The sequence below is a fragment of the Meleagris gallopavo genome, chromosome 1, assembly GCF_905368555.1.
Source record: "Meleagris gallopavo chromosome 1, MGAL_WU_HG_1.1, whole genome shotgun sequence".
Lineage (NCBI taxonomy): Eukaryota > Metazoa > Chordata > Aves > Galliformes > Phasianidae > Meleagris > Meleagris gallopavo.
Window position 1 is genome coordinate 193,843,963 of NC_139404.1, and position 15,335 is coordinate 193,859,297.

The following is a 15,335-nucleotide window of genomic DNA, read 5'->3' on the forward strand; positions in this document are numbered from 1 at the left end:
CAGGACTCAATATCCCAGAATGCCCCAAGAGAATGCATCTCCCAGAATGCATCACGGGACTCAATATCCCAGAATGCACCACCAGACTTCATATCCCAGAATGCACCACGGGACTCAGTATCCCAGAATGCCCATAGGACTCAATATCCCAGAATGCCCATAGGACTCAGTATCCCAGAATGCCCCAAGAGACTGCATCTCCCAGAATGCACCATAGGATGCAATATCCCAGAATGCGCTACAGGATTCAATATCCCAGAATGCACCAGGGGGCTCCATCTCCCAGAATGCCCACAGGACTCAATATCCCACAATGCACCACGGGACTCCATCTCCCACAATGCCCCACGCCCTCCCGTCGTGCCCCGGGCGCTGTTTACTCGGAGGCCGCTCTCCACCCGCCCACGTGCTCAGGCCCCGCCCCGCCGTTGGCCCCGCCCCCCGCGGCCCCGCCCCCCGCTGCCGTCCCGCGGCCATGGCGGCGCGGGCTGTGCGCTCGGTTCCGGCGGCGGGGCGGCCGTCCCCGCTGGGCGCTGCTTTGGCGGTGCTGACGGCGGTGTCGGTGTCGCTATCGCCGGCGGTGTCCGCGGGGCCGGCCCCCGGCGGCGCGCTGCTGGAGGCCGCGGGGCCGCGCTGGGGGTGGCGGAACCTGACGGGCCCCGGCTGCCGGCTGCTGTTCGGGGCGCTGGACCTCGCGCTGCAGGTCCGGCGTCGGCGGGACGGGACGGGGGGAGTGGGAAAGGACGGGAGGGCAAAGGGACGGGGCCGAGGAGGAGAAAGGGGATGGGGTAGGCGCGGCTGGGACGGGGATGGCGCGGATCTCGTGACGGGACGGGTCGTGACATGTGCGGGGGCAGGGGGAGGGGCGGGCGGGGACGGGGCGGGGGATGGAGCGGGTGGTGAAGAGGGGAGGGAAGTGAAGGGGGAGGGAAGGAAGGGAGGAGGGGAGGGAGAGGGAGTGGGGAGGGAAGAGAAGGGAGGGGGGAGGGAGGGGGGAGGGGGATGGGAAGGGAGGAGGGAGGGAACAGGGGGGGAAGGGAAGGGGGAGGGGAGGGGAAGGAAAGGGGGGAGAAGGGGAGGGGAGGAAAGGGGAGGGAAGGGGAGAAGGGGAGGGAAGGAAAGGGGGGAGAAGGGGAGAAGGGGAGGGGAAGGAAAGGGGGGAGAAGGGGAGAAGGGGAGGGGAAGGAAAGGGGGGAGAAGGGGAGAAGGGGAGGGGAAGGAAAGGGGGGAGAAGGGGAGAAGGGGAGGGGAAGGAAAGGGGGGAGAAGGGGAGAAGGGGAGGGGAAGGAAGGGGGAGAAGGGGAGAAGGGAAGGGGAAGGAAAGGGGGGAGAAGGGGAGAAGGGGAGGGGAAGGAAAGGGGGGAGAAGGGGAGAAGGGGAGGGGAAGGAAAGGGGGGAGAAGGGGAGAAGGGGAGGGGAAGGAAAGGGGGGAGAAGGGGAGAAGGGGAGGGGAAGGAAAGGGGGGAGAAGGGGAGAAGGGGAGGGGAAGGAAAGGGGGGAGAAGGGGAGAAGGGGAGGGGAAGGAAAGGGGGGAGAGGGGGAGAAGGGGAGGGGAAGGAAAGGGGGGAGAAGGGGAGAAGGGGAGGGGAAGGAAAGGGGGGAGAAGGGGAGAAGGGGAGGGGAAGGAAAGGGGGGAGAAGGGGAGAAGGGGAGGGGAAGGAAAGGGGGGAGAAGGGGAGAAGGGGAGGGGAAGGAAAGGGGGGAGAAGGGGAGAAGGGGAGGGGAAGGAAAGGGGGGAGAAGGGGAGAAGGGGAGGGGAAGGAAAGGGGGGAGAAGGGGAGAAGGGGAGGGGAAGGAAAGGGGGGAGAAGGGGAGAAGGGGAGGGGAAGGAAAGGGGGGAGAAGGGGAGAAGGGGAGGGGAAGGAAAGGGGGGAGAGGGGAGAAGGGGAGGGGAAGGGAAGGGAAGGGAAGGGAAGGGAAGGGAAGGGAAGGGAAGGGAAGGGAAGGGAAGGGAAGGGAAGGGAAGGGAAGGGAAGGGAAGGGAAGGGAAGGGGCAGCCACGGCCGGTCCCACAGCTCCGCACTCCACTCCCCACAGCTGGAGCCCAACGTGGTGCGTGTGGGGCGCGTGGCCGCAGGGCTGTGCCGGGAGCTGCGCCTGGCGCGGGCGGAGATCTGCCAGCAGGCGGTGCAGCTTTTCCAGCGCGACGTGGTGGCCGCCTGGGCTCGCTCCGTGCTGCGGCCGACCGAGGCGTGCGGGCTGCTGCTGGGCCCGCGCTGCGGCCGCTGGGACATCCTGGGCTCCTGGAACGTCTCCCTGCCCGCCGCCCCCAAACCCCGGTGCGGCCCCCGCGGCCCCCGCCTCCCGGCGCGCCCACCGCCCGCGTCTTGTTCCTCACCGACGTGCATTGGGATCGGCGCTACGAGGCGGGCAGCGACCCGTCCTGCCCCGACCCGCTGTGCTGCCGCGGCTCCGCGCTGCCCGGTTCGGGCGGTGCCGGTTTTTGGGGCGAATACGGGAAGTGCGACCTTCCGCTGCGCACCATCGCCTCTCTGCTGGCCGGGCTGCGCCAGGCGGGGCCGTTCGCTGCCGCGTACTGGACGGGTGACATCCCGGCTCACGACGTGTGGCAGCAGCGCCGTGAGGACCAGTTGCTGGCGTTGCGCACCGTCAGCGCGCTGCTGCGCCGCCAGCTGGGAGCGCTGCGCGTCTTCCCGGCCGTGGGCAACCACGAGGCCACCCCCGTCAACGCCTTCCCTCCGCCCTACGTGCACGGCAACCAGTCGGCTGCGTGGCTCTACGATGCCATGGCCGAGGCCTGGCAGGACTGGCTGCCCCCCGCGGCGCTGAAGACCCTCCGGTGGGTGCCGGCTTGGCGCTGGGGGGGCTCGGGGCGCTGCGTGCTGTGGGCACGGTGCAGCCCCACAGCCGGTGCTGACAGCAGGACCGACCGTGTGGTGGTGATGGGGTGGGGGGCGATGGTGTCAAACTGCACTGGGGGAGGTTCGGGTTGGAAATTAGGGAAAAGTTCTTCTTTAAAGAGTCATAGAATCATAGAATCACAAGTTGGGAAGGACCGACAAGATAATCTGGTCCAAATGGAACAGGCTGCGCAGGGAGGTGGTGGGGTCACCGTTCCTGGAGGTGTTCCAGCACTGTGGGGATGTGGCACTGAGGAACGCGGGGGGCACGGTGGGGTGGGCTGGAGTTGGGCTTGGAGATCTTGGAGGGCTTTTCCAGCCTTCCCGGTTCTATGATTCTCTGACCCTTCGTTCCCTCCAGAGCTGCTGGGTTCTACACGGCACAGGTGTGGCCGGGGCTGCGCCTCGTTTCCCTCAACATGAACTTCTGCTCCCAGGCCAATTTCTGGCTTCTCATCAACTCCACTGACCCCGCGGGGCAGCTGCAGTGGCTCGTGGGGGTGCTGGAGGCTGCCGAGCGTGACGGTGAGAAGGTGAGGGTCGGTGGGAGGGGGGGTTCCCAAAGTCCCGTGCCCACTGTCAGCGCCGTCCCAACTGCTCTCACAGGTGCACATCATTGGGCACATCCCCCCAGCGCACTGCCTGCGGAGCTGGAGCTGGAACTACTACCGCATCGTCAACAGGTTGGCCCTGGGGGCACCGGGCTGCCTGCCAGCCTCTCCAGTGGGGGGATGGTAGCAGGGACAGCCCGGCACAGCCGCGCTCATTGCACCGCTCTGCACACAGGTTTGAGGGCACCATTGCCGCCCAGTTCTTTGGGCACACGCACGTGGATGAGTTCGAGATGTTCTACGATGAGGAGACGCTGACCCGCCCCGTGTCCGTGGCTTTCGTGGCTCCCAGCGTCACCACCTACATCAACCTCAACCCCGGTGAGCCCTCAGTCCAAGGCTGCTGCATCCCCTCCTGGTGGTGGCCCCAAGCCCCAAACACTGCAGTGGAGCCGTAGGGCGGTTGGGGTGGAAGGGTCCTCGAAGTTCACAGAACCAGAATTGGTGGGTTGGATGGGACCTTACAGATCATAGAACGCTTTGAGTTGGTAAAGCCCTTGAAGATCACAGAAGTCCAGAATGGTTGAGATGGAAGGGGTCCCAGAGCCCCCAGCCCCACCCCTGCTGCAGGCTGGGTGCCCCCAGCTCAGGCTGCCCAGGGCCCATCCGTGGCCTCAGGCATCTGCAGAGATGGGCACCCACACTCTGGGCAGCAGTGCCGGGGCCTCACCGCCTCTGGGGAAAGAATTTCCTCCTCACATCTGACCTGGATCTCATCTCGTTTAGTTTGAAGCCTTTCCCCTTTGTCACTGTCTGCCTGTATGAAGTTGCTCTCCTCCTGTTTATAAGCTCCCTTTAAATACTGAGGGCTGCGGCGAGGTCTCCCCAGAGCCTCCCTTTCACCATGCTGCTCACCCCCGGCTCTCGGCTCTTCTCCATAGCAGGTGCCCCAACCTCAGATCTTTGTCCCCAGGGTACCGCGTGTATGAGGTGGATGGTTCCTACCCCGGCAGCTCACACGCCGTGCTGGACCACGAGACCTTCATCCTCAACCTGACCGAGGCCAACGCGCCGGGCGCCGAGCCGCGCTGGCAGCGCCTGTATGGCGCCCGTGAGGCGTACGGCATGGGCAGCGCCTTCCCCAGCGACTGGGATCTGCTCATCCGCCGCTTCCAGGACGACGAGCGGCTCTTCCAGCGCTTCTGGTACCACTTCCACAAGGGCCACCCTCCCCGTGAGCCGTGCCTGGAGGCCTGCAAGGCGGCCGTGCTCTGCGCCTTGCGCACCGGCCGCTCCGCCGACCCCAACCTGTGCCGCCCGCTGCGCCCGACGCGGCCCTTCCGGCAGATCCAGGAGTTCTGGAGGCAGCGGCGGCTCTGCTGAGAGCTCTGTGGGACCCGTGGAGATGGGGATGGGCACCCCGTGAACCCTGGTGCGGGAGGGAGGGGGGCAGGAGGGGCCCCCCGGGCTGTGTAATAAAGCCTGCTGGTGGTGGAGAGGCGGCTGCTGGCCCGCGGTGCCGCGGGGAGAGGGGCAGGCCGGGCTGGTGGAATGGGTTTATTAATTATTTAGTACAACACAGATCTCTGTTACAGCGGGAGGGGCGGCTCGGAGCCGGGTGGCCCTCGAGGGTCCCCACGCTGCAGGTTAGACCGCATGCATCAGGCGGGCGGCACCGCGCCCCAGCCCCACGCGCAGGGCTGGGCTCCGGCCCGACCCCCGCCCCGCGGCCGCCCCACGGCACCGGGACCCGCGCATGGGATGCAGCCGCGCCGCCCGCCCGCAGACACTCACACACACACACGCGCGCGCCCCGATGGGCACGCGGCTCCGGCACGGCCGCCCCGTCCCGGCGCCGTCCTGCCGGCAGCGGTGGGGTCTGGTGGCTGCGCTCCCATCGCCTCCATCCCATCACGGCGTCTGCGCCCCCAGGCGCTTGGGCTTCAGGCTGCCCAGCAGGCTCTGCACGCCCTTGCGCACGGTGGAGCCCACGCGGCGAGCCACCGAGTCGGCGGGCGGCGCGGGCAGGCAGGAGCTGGAAGCCTGGGGCCGCGCATCCAAGCACTTCTGGTAGCGCAGCTGGGGGCAGCGGGTGAGCAGGAGCGGGGCGGGTGGGGGCGCGGGCCGGGTGGGGGCAACTCACCATGCAAGCGGCCTGCAGGGCTTCGCTCAGCCCCGCCGCGTTGGGCTCGCACCACACCATGTGGCAGCGGAACGCGCCGGGCGCGCTGGCCATGATGAAAGCGAAGGAGCGCACGTCTCTGCCCACACCCATGAAGGAGAGGAACCGCACGCGGCATTCGCACAGCACCGCCTCCGTCTGCAGGCACGGCACCGGGGTTGGGGACGGCACGGGGACGGGGACGGGAGCGGGGATGGGAACGCGGCCACCGCACCTGCTCGTGGGTGATGGTGAGGGTGGCGGGCGCCACGTTGACCACAATGGGCGTCCAGTGCTCTTTGCTGCCGGTGGCCAACGCCGCCTCCAGCGCCGCGTTGATGACGTCCATGCCTGGGACGGGCACACGGGGGGCTCGGGGGGTGCGGGAGGACCCCGCTCCCCAGCCCGGGCGCGCCTTCGGGACACCCCAACCCTGCCTCTGTCCCGCCCCAGGGCTCACCCACGGGTTTGGCGACGGGGACGCAGCCCAGGTAGCAGACGGGGAACTTCTGCACCACCTCGCTTTTGGGCGCCGGGAACTCCACTGCGGGCACGGCACAAAGTCACCGCGTGCATCATCTGCCCCCCCCCGCTCCCCCCGTTCCCAGCGGCCTCCGTCCAGCCTGCCCACGGCTCCTGCCCCGCGTACCCACCCGCCCTGAGCCCCCCAGGCCCCCACTGCACCGCACCCTGGAAGGGGATCTCCACCATCCTGGAGGCGTCCACGGAGAGGCCGTTAGCCAGCGCCCGGGCACTTCGCCGTTCCACCATGATCTGGGGGGAGCAGGGGGCCGCGGCCCCGTGGCCCCATCGCACCGCAGCCCCAACCTCCATCCCCACGGTAGGGGCAGCAGGTTGGGGCTCACCTGGGAGCAGACCTCGTGCAGGCTGGTGGCGATGTCCTTGGCAGGGGCCTCGCAGCGGAAGACGTGGCACTTGAGCATCTGCGTCAGCTGGTCCCGCGCCACGTAGGCGAAGTCCCTGCAGGGAAGGGCTGCCTACACTCGGGGCCCCCCCACCACCACACCCCAGGGCCCCCCACCCCCGCCCACCGCTGAGCCCCCGGCGCAGCACGATGCAGGCAGGGCCGGGGTTGCGGTGCTGCCCTACCTCTCCCTGGGTGCCCAGCCAGAGCAGCAGGAGAGAGCCAGAGAACAGAGTCAGCAAGGCCAGGTGCGCCGCCATCCCAAAGCACAGAGCCCGGCACCCAGCCCACGAGGCTCCCACCCACCCCAGGACCCCGCACTCTCAATGCACAGGACCCCCCAGCAAGCACGTGGATCTCCCACATCCTGCACGCGTGGGACCCCCCGCACCCTGCACCCCACACCCAGACAGATGCACCAGCACCCAGAACTCTGCATGCACGGAACTCCCCCACGGCCCCCCAGGTGCACAGACCCACCCCAAGTCCTGTGCAGTGCCCACCCCCTGCACTCAGGCACCCCATGTACCCCTCAGCAGACCTCACACAGGCCGCAAGTCCCCCTTCCACGTGCCCAGAAGATCCCACACAGCCCCAGACGTGCCGTCCCCACCACGAGTCCCCATGCCCCCACCTGCCACTGTCGCGCCCCACACCCCAGACGCGGATGCTGGCCACGGGCTGTGCGTGCAGCAGGCTCTGGTCCTGCGGGTCCACCAGCTTCAACGTCTGGCTCTGCAGGAGCAGCAGCATGGCCCGGCCCTGGGAGGGCAACATCAGGCTAAGGGGAGGTGTGGGCTGTGGGCAGCGTGGGCCGGGGATGTGGGATGCGTGGGGGGCACTCACCCCCCCCCACGCGCCGGGCGCGTCGTGCTGGTGCAGGGACAGCTGGCGGATGCAGTTGTTGACAGCAACGCTGCTCCTGCCAGGTGCCAACTCCTCCTCGCTCATCTCCACCCAGCCCAGCGAGCGCACGGCGAAGCTCTGCGGGGCACGGGGGGGTGGGCACGGCACGGCCCCCACGACCCCACGCAGCCAGGGCAGCACTGAGCCCTCCCCACTGCACTGACGGCACTGCGCCCCTGTGACGCCGGGGCAGGGGGAGCCGGGCAGGAGCCCCCCGAAAGGTGAGGGCAGCGCTCAGCCCCCCCCCCCACCGCCTACCTTAGAGCCAGGCTCGTCCTCTTCGGCCAGAGTCATGCTGCAAGAGCGAGGGTAGCTGTCACCATGTGCCACCGGCCGCCACCACCTGCTCCTGGCATCACCCCAAGCACCGGGTTGCAGCGCCCCAGCTCGGCCCCGCAGCCCCCACCTGCCGCCCAGCGAGGCCGGGTCCGGTGCCGGTGGCTCCACATCCTGTGTTCCAGGCTCACCGTCCACCTCCTCCTCAGCTGTGGGGTCCTGGGGGAGCACGGGGGATATCAGGGCCGGGCACAGTGACTTCCCCCCCTCCCCAAGACAGCCACCCACCTTCCAGAAGTCGCTGTCATCAAAGCGCTCAACCGGGGCAAAGCCAGTCCAGGCGAGCTGCAGGCAGAGCGGGCAGCTCAGTTCCACGCTGTGCCATGGGGCAGCCCCCCACTCACCCCCTCTCACCCCCCCACTGGCCCCCCACTCACCGACTGCTCCTCGCAGGGGGTGCTGCCCCCTGAGCCACGCGCCAGCCCTGCTGGTGGCTCCCACTGCGTGGTGCCAGTGGGGATGTGCCAATAATAGGTGCCCGAGGTGTCCTGCACCCGCATCCATCCTGCAGGCAGGTCTGAGTCTGTCTCAAAGGAGTTGCGGGTCCAGAAGGAATCTGGAGGGGGGGGAGGGGTGAGGCTGTGTGTCCCCACCGAGCCAGGCAGGGCACAGGGCCCTGCTGCATGAGGAAAGGAAAGGGCACGGCCAGACCACGGCCCCCCATCATGAGGTGTCCTGGGGGCTGTGGAGTGGCCCCATCCCGCTCCACCCCACCCCATCCCCATCCCGGTCCATCCTGGTCCCATCCATCCCCATCCTGGTCCATCTCCATCCCTCACCTGCCCACCCCAACCCCGGCGTTTCCCTGGCAACTGCTGACGGCATCGCCAGGGGAAGCACCAAGAGGGGGTGGGATGTGCAAATGGGGGGCTGGGATAGGGCTGTGGGGACAGAGAAATGGGGACGGGGCTGCAGAGGTGGGTCGCAGCAGGGAAGGGCGCTGGGGGACAGCGAGGGCACAGCAGGAATGATGTGAGTGGGGACAGCGTGGGGACACAGCACAGATGAGGCTTTGGGTGCACAGCAGAGCCAGAGCAACAGAATGAACTGGGCAGGGCATAGGGGGCAATGCTGTGCTGTGGGCGGGGGGCACAGGTCACAGTGGGGCTGGGGCAGGGAGATGAGGCCATGCAGGCAAGGGCCTGGGATGGGCACAGCAGGGTAGGGTGGTACACAGGAGCCAGGGCCGGTGGGGCAAAGCATCAGGCCTGAGGAGGGGGTGGGGGGCTGGGGGTCAGAGGACTGAGCATCAGGGCTGGGGCCACAAGGCAGAGCATTGAGCCCAGGGCTGTGGAACTGTGTGTGGGTTTGGGGAGCAGAGCATCAGGAGCAGCTCCTGCAGGCTGCAGGGCAGTGCGTGGGGCCTGCAGGGCAGAGCATCATAGAATCATAGAATCACAGGATGCCCTGGGTTGCAGAGGAGCACAGTGCTCACCAGTCCCAACCTCCTGCTGTGTGCAGGTCACCAACCAGCAGCCCAGGCTGCCCAGAGCCACATCCAGCCTGGCCTTGGATGTCTGCAGGGATGGGGCACCCACAGCCTCCTTGGGCAGCCTGTTCCACCCTCTGCACGAAAAACTTCCTCCTCACATCCAACCCAAACCTGTCTCAGTTTAAAGTCATCCCCCCTTGTCCCACAGCATCGGGATGTGGGGCAGCGGATGGGGTTGTGGGGCAGCACGTGGGGCCGGGGGCTGCAAGGCACAGCAGGGGGAGCTGGCGGGGAGCGCGGGGCCCACCTGCATCATCGGGAGAGCTGCCGGCCGGGCTGCCCTGGCTGAGCGTGGCCCAGCTGGAGTCCTCATCGCTGGCCGTGCCGCTGCGGGGCCCGAAGAGGCGGCTGGCACTGCGGCCCGGCTCCCGCAGCGCTCGTTCCCCGCTGGGCTCCGACTCCCCCGTGGTCGGATCGCTCTGCACCGGCGTGGAATCGCCGTCTTCATCCTCGTCCTCTTCTTCCTCGTCCTCCTCCTCCTCGTCCTCGATCAGCGGCGCTCCCCCCGCGGCGGCGTTGCGGGCGTTGCGGGCGCTCAGCTCCGATTGCTCGGGGGGCGGCCGCACTTCGTTGCGGTTCTGATCGCGTTCGGCCGCTCGGCGCTGCAGGTTCTGCCCGTCCTTCAGCCATTTGGTGCTCGGGGGCTCCTCGGGGGGGGGCAGCGCCTCGGGGGGGCCGCGCAACGCCAGGCTCAGCCCCGCCGGGCCCACGCAGCTGTTATCGTTGGCCACATCGCTGCGTTTGCTCAGCGACCCCGACATGGTGGGGCCTGGGGGGGGCGGTCGGAGGTGCGGGGGGGGGGGTCGGATCAGCGCGGGGCGCCCCCGGCCCGCACCGCCCCCCCCAAAACCCCGCACCGCCCGGCTCTCACCTCCGTGCTGCGGCTCCTACAGCCCCCGCGGCGCCGGCAGCTCCGCGTCCATCGGGCCTACGGGGGGCAGCGGGGCAGAGGGTGACCCCCCCGCACTCCCCCCCCGCCGCATCTCCGCTCCCCGCATCGCCCCCCCCGCACTGCGTCACCCCCCCCACCCCCCGCACGGCCCCGCGGGGCGGCCCCGGGGAACGGGGAACGGGGGTGGGGGGGGGGAGCGGCCCCGGTTCGGCCCCTCCGATACCTGCGGCGGCTCCGCTGCCGGGGGGGTGCGGGGGGGATCGGCTTCCGCTTCCGAGTGCGGGGCGGAGCGGTGCGGAGTGTCACCGAGGGAGATGCTGCGGGGCGGCACGGCGCGGAACGGCGCTGAATGGCACGGAACGGCACGGGATGGCACGGGATGGCACGGAATGGCACGGAATGGCACGGCACGGCTTAGCGCGGCATGGCACGGAATGGTACAGAACGGCACGGCACGGCATGACATGGTATGGCACGGGATAGTGCAGAACGGCACGGCACGGCATGGCATACAGACAGCACGGCACGGCACGGCATGGCACGGCATGGCACGGAACGGCACAGCATGGCACGGAATGGCACGGCACGGCACGGCAGAGCACGGAGCGCTGCGGCACGGAGGGAGCTGGGATGGCACCATAGCGGCAGCTCGGCCCGGTTCGGCCCGGCACCGAACAGCGGAGGGCGGCACTGAGCAGCGCCGCTCCGCACCGCAAGCAATGATGTGCGCAACCGCTGCGGGGGCAGGAATTGGTTCCTATAGTCAGTCTGAGCACACACGGCCCAGTACAGCCCAGCACAAACCAGTACCGCCCAACACAGCCCAGCACAGCCCAGTACAGCCCAGCACAGCCCAGCACAGCCCAGCACAGCCCAGCACAGCCCAGTACAGCCCAACACAGCCCAACAAAGCCTAATACAGCCCAATACAGCCCAGTACAGCCCAGTACAGCCCAGTATAGCACAATAGAACCCAGTACAGCCCAATTAAGCCCAATACAGCCGAACACAGCCCAGTACAGTCCAGTGCAGCCCAATACATCCCAAGAGAGCCCAATACAGCTCAATACAGCCCACTACAGCCCAGTATAGCACAATAGAACCCAGTACAGCCCAATTCAGCCCAATACAGCTGAACACAGCCCAGTACAGTCCAGTGCAGCCCAATACATCCCAATAGAGCCTAATACAGCTCAATACAGCCCAATATGGCCCAATACAGCCCAGTGCAGCTGAACACAGCCCAGTACAGCACAATAGAGCCCAATACATCCCAGTACAGCTCAGTACAGCCCAACACAAACCAGTACCGCCCAACACAGCCCAATACAGCCCAACACAGACCAGTACAGCCCAGCTGCACTGACCCCCCTCCCGCCCCCACACTGAGGCACACACAGAGCAGGGCAGGGACTCCATAGCCTTTATTGCACCCTGTGGGGTGGGGGGCTGCGCTCACTGTGCGCAGTGGAACAGATCGGCAGCGATGCTGCGGGGGGCTGCGGGCAGGCGGGCAGCCAGCAGCTCAGCCACGTCCCTGTAGAGATGGTAGCTGCCCCCATGCAGCAGGTAGATGCCATCAGCTGTGCACATGGCTCCATCCACGTCATCGTGGGGCAGAGGCTGCGGCTCATCTGCACGCCGCGGGCTCTGCGTCAAGTCCACACGCCGCACACGGTCCCCTGTGGACACAGCGTTGTCACCAGGAGCCACGGGGACCCCCATCCTGCCCCCACCCGGCCCCACACATCCACTGCCCACCTGTGATGACGTAGAGCTCTGCGGATCCGGGGCAAGTGAAGGCAGCATCTGCCTTGGGGACCCCCAGCTCCTCCTGCAGAGCCCGTGGGTACCCCTCGACCTGCTGGTGGCCGCCTCTACCTGAGAGGTAGATGAAGACCTGCGAGCCCTGCAGAGAGTGGATGGGCATCAGTGGGCATAGGGTGGGAGTGGGACTGGGGTGGGATGGGCACGGGGACAGGGACTGTCGTGGATGGGCGCAGGCATTCGTGGGCATGGGTGGGCACAGGATAGGGATGGGTGGGCACAGAGATGCCAAGAACAGTCAGGGCTGTGGGGCTGCCCATGGATGGGGCCAGTTCTGGCGTGGGTTGGAGGTACCAGGGACACAAACAGGCCGGGAGAAGCACAGCCATGGAGGGACACCGCTGTGCCACCACCCCCTGCCTTTCTCCTGGCAGTGGCACCCAAAGGCCCGGTGCCAGGCGATGTCCCCAGGCAGCACCGTCCCCGAGGGGGGCCCACCTGGATCAGATACATGCGCTTATCCCAGGAGAAGGCGGCATCCACGTCACCCTGCAGGCCCGGCCAGCTGTGTGCCTGCGGCCACGCGTGCCACCCATCCCTCCAGGAGTCCAGCCGGAATGACAGCCCACCTGCAGGACACATCAGCACCACGGCCCCACAGCCCACAGCCCCTCACAGACCCCCGTGCCCCTCACCACGGAAGGCGTAGATGCGACCACTGTCATCGGAGGTGATGGCCTGGAAGGGCTGCCCACTGCAGCGGTCACCAGCATCACCCCATGAGGCGTTGCCGTGTCCGTGACCTGCGGGTTGGAGGCAGTGCTGACATGGGGTCAGGGAATGGGATGGGGATGGGATGGGATGGGATGTGGGATGGGATGGGATGGGATGGGATGGGATGGGATGGGTATGGGGATGGGATGGGGATGGGATGGGATGGAATGGGATGGGATGGGGATGGGGATGAGGAGGGAATGGGGATGGGGATGGGGATGGGGATGGGGATGGGGATGGGGATGGGATGGGGATGGGGGATGTTGACACGGCCAGCAGGGTCCCCACTGTATGGAGGGGACCTCAGGGTGCCTTGGACACCCTGGGGCTGGGTCCCAGAGCTCTGCAGGAGGGAGTCCCCAGGGTGTGGGTCACAAGAGTGGGTAATGAGGGTGCAGATCTCTGGGCTGACATTACAAGGGTCAATCTGTGGGATGGTCCCAAGGGTGGGTCTCTAGAGCAGGTCCCCAGGATGTGTTCCCAGTACATGATTCCCCAGGGTGTATCTCTGGTACACCAATATGTCTCCAGTATGTGGGGTCCCAGGGTGGGTCCCTGAGTTGTCACAAAGCTGCAGATCCCTGGGACAGTCCCAGGGGAACCTCACCTCTGCCGGGGCAGGGAATGAAGTAGTCACGGAGATCACGGGGGTACCCAGGGAGCACCTCCCCAGTGTGGGGTTTGAACTGGTGGAACTGGGTGCCCTGCAGGCAGTAGTAGCGCTCCAGCCAGCGCAGCGCCGCGTCGCACTGCCCCAGCTTCGACCAAGGGCGTTCCTTCGTCATCCGCAGCTCCAAGTCAAAGGAGAACACCTTATCCCCTGTGCACGGGAGCAGAACGGCTTGTATGGCACAGCACAACTCATACGGGGCAGCACAACTCATATGGAGCAGCACAACTCATACGGGGCAGCACAACTCATACGGGGCAGCACAACTCATATGGGGCAGCACAACTCATATGGGGCAGCATAGCTCGTATGGTGTGGCACTGCCACGCAGCCCCAGGCACCCCACAGCCCCCCACACTGCGCTCACCCTTGAAGAAGAGCACGGTCTCCCCACCACACTCCTCAGGGTGACACTCCACAGCAGCATCCAGATCTCCGGGGACCCCCGGGAACTCATCCCCAATGCGCCGAGGGAAATTGGGGCGCAGCTGCCCCCCAGCATAGGACCAGACCTTCTCACCCTGCAATGAACCCCACAGCTTCAGCTCTCAGATCTGACCGGCTCCACGGGAATGGAGATCCCTGGCACTCAACCAACAGGTCAGGGCCTCGGGACCACCTCATGGGCGGCCCAGGGATGTGGGCACAGGGGAGCCCCCCAGCACCCAGGAGCAGCCCATGCCAGGGCCTCAAGTCTGGGATGCCCAGCCTGGGACTCCCCACCCCAGAACCACCGGCTTGGGACCCCCCAGCTCAGACCCCCAGCCCAGGACCTTCAGTCTGAGATTCCCAGCCTGGAACTCCCGACCCCGGCACCCCCAGCTCAGGACCCCCTTGCCCATCTTGGGACTGTGCCTGGAAGAGGTAGAGGCTCTGGTGCTCCTCGGGGTGATCCCGGCGGTGGATGCGCAGCGCTGCGTCCACGGGGCCCTCCAGCTCAGGCCAGGACTCAGCCAGGGGGCGGCTGTGGGGCTGGGGTCTCTCCCACGAGATTTCCCACACGTCCCCTCCTGGGCAGGAACACCGTGCTACCCCACAGCACTGCCCCACGGCCAACCCGGCCCACCTCCACCCCTCACTTATCCACCCTCTCTATATCCCCTGGTCCCTACAGACCCCATCTCTCCCCATTTCCCCCACACACCACCCCCCCCACACCCCATTCTCTCCCAGACTCCAGTGCCACATCGCCCCACACCTCCCACATCCCCTCCTATCTTCTCCCCTTCCCACACTCCATTTATCCAGCAGCCCATTACCCCCTCCCACCTCCATCTCGCCCCTGATCGCATTTCCCCCCCACCCCCGGCCCCCACCCCCCACCCCCAGCCCCCTCCCTACCTCTGAAGAAGAGCATGGTGCCGTTCTCGCTCAGCGTTGCAGCGTCAAAGCCGCCCTCATCCCCGCAGATCTGGGCCAGGGCTGCAGGAGGGGCTCAGATTGGCACAGACCCCCCCGGGTACCGCCCGCAGCTCCACGGCATCCGCTGTGACCCTCCCACCTTCCCCCCCGCCGCCCCATCCCACAGTTCTCACCGGTGTCGTTGCTGGGGGTCTCAGCCCCATGGAGGTGCCCATCTCCAGGTGCGTGGGGTTTGTGCTGAGTCCTGGGGGTGGGCAGCACCGAAGGTTATGGCACAGCCCCCACACTGAAGGAGCACAAACGGACCCCCGGCTCCCGAAGCCCACCCCCCCCCCACATCCTCCCTACGCATCCCCCTCCCCTATTGCAGTTCTGTATGCAGCCAACCCTCCGTGCAAAAAAACCTCCCCCCCCCCGTCCTCCTGCAGCCCCGACGCCCTTTGCACCCCCGCCCCATTTTCGCCCCGTTGCCCCGCACTCACAGCGGCCGTCCGTCCACCAGGACCAGCAACGCCGCGAGGCACAGCGCGGCCGCGGACCCCCCCATGGTGTGCGGTGCAGCTCCGCCGCCGCCGCCGCTTTAAGTGCGCTCCGCGGGGGGGGGGGGGGAGGGGACACGACGACACCTCGCACCACCT

The 15,335-nt window shown here is 67.3% G+C and overlaps 3 protein-coding genes across 4 annotated transcripts; 1 reads left to right on the forward strand and 2 right to left on the reverse strand.

Moving 5' to 3' along the window:
• Positions 1–473: 473 nt before the first annotated feature.
• On the forward strand, positions 474–4,908 carry SMPD1 (sphingomyelin phosphodiesterase 1). The gene is given in 7 exon segments (XM_085216726.1): positions 474–703; positions 2,038–2,272; positions 2,275–2,800; positions 3,223–3,394; positions 3,468–3,544; positions 3,648–3,793; positions 4,386–4,908. Coding segments are annotated over 7 exon segments (1,794 nt in total). The 5' UTR covers positions 474–475; the 3' UTR covers positions 4,796–4,908.
• Positions 4,909–4,956: 48 nt separating this feature from the next.
• On the reverse strand, positions 4,957–10,437 carry APBB1 (amyloid beta precursor protein binding family B member 1). 2 transcript variants are annotated; one of them, XM_085216719.1, is made up of 15 exons: positions 10,348–10,437; positions 10,104–10,160; positions 9,480–10,001; positions 8,118–8,296; positions 7,969–8,025; positions 7,811–7,899; positions 7,663–7,699; positions 7,345–7,482; positions 7,133–7,260; positions 6,440–6,554; positions 6,263–6,347; positions 6,034–6,117; positions 5,809–5,924; positions 5,556–5,732; positions 4,957–5,491 (listed from the first exon to the last, which is right to left on the reverse strand). In XM_085216719.1, exons 3-15 carry the CDS (start codon positions 9,991–9,993, stop codon positions 5,324–5,326), a joined length of 1,887 nt encoding a protein of 628 aa, XP_085072845.1. In that variant the 5' UTR covers positions 9,994–10,001; positions 10,104–10,160; positions 10,348–10,437; the 3' UTR covers positions 4,957–5,323. The 2 variants fall into 2 exon arrangements, with proteins under 2 accessions (XP_085072845.1, XP_085072844.1); XM_085216718.1 differs by having other exon boundaries at positions 7,133–7,482.
• Positions 10,438–11,530: 1,093 nt separating this feature from the next.
• Positions 11,531–15,298, reverse strand: HPX (hemopexin). Its single transcript, XM_085216725.1, has 10 exons — positions 15,180–15,298; positions 14,871–14,941; positions 14,677–14,757; positions 14,191–14,345; positions 13,703–13,856; positions 13,273–13,485; positions 12,587–12,694; positions 12,390–12,520; positions 11,886–12,033; positions 11,531–11,806 (listed from the first exon to the last, which is right to left on the reverse strand). Exons 1-10 carry the CDS (start codon positions 15,242–15,244, stop codon positions 11,580–11,582), a joined length of 1,353 nt encoding a protein of 450 aa, XP_085072851.1. The 5' UTR covers positions 15,245–15,298; the 3' UTR covers positions 11,531–11,579.
• Positions 15,299–15,335: the final 37 nt, after the last annotated feature.

What these genes read in the sequence shown, in the direction of transcription:
- HPX (XM_085216725.1), bottom strand. Translation starts at nt 15,244, where the DNA reads ATGGGGGGGTCCGCGGCCGCGCTGTGCCTCGCGGCGTTGCTGGTCCTG. An exon ending in CACCATGCTCTTCTTCAGAG is followed by an intron (nt 14,346 to 14,676) that starts GTAGGGAGGGGG and finishes GTTCCTGCCCAG; the next exon opens with GAGGGGACGTGTGGGAAATC. An exon ending in GACCGTGCTCTTCTTCAAGG is followed by an intron (nt 13,486 to 13,702) that starts GTGAGCGCAGTG and finishes TCCCGTGCACAG; the next exon opens with GGGATAAGGTGTTCTCCTTT.
- APBB1 (XM_085216718.1), bottom strand. Translation starts at nt 9,993, where the DNA reads ATGTCGGGGTCGCTGAGCAAACGCAGCGATGTGGCCAACGATAACAGC. An exon ending in ATGACAGCGACTTCTGGAAG is followed by an intron (nt 7,900 to 7,968) that starts GTGGGTGGCTGT and finishes GTGCTCCCCCAG; the next exon opens with GACCCCACAGCTGAGGAGGA. An exon ending in AGGACGAGCCTGGCTCTAAG is followed by an intron (nt 7,483 to 7,662) that starts GTAGGCGGTGGG and finishes CGTGCCCCGCAG; the next exon opens with AGCTTCGCCGTGCGCTCGCT.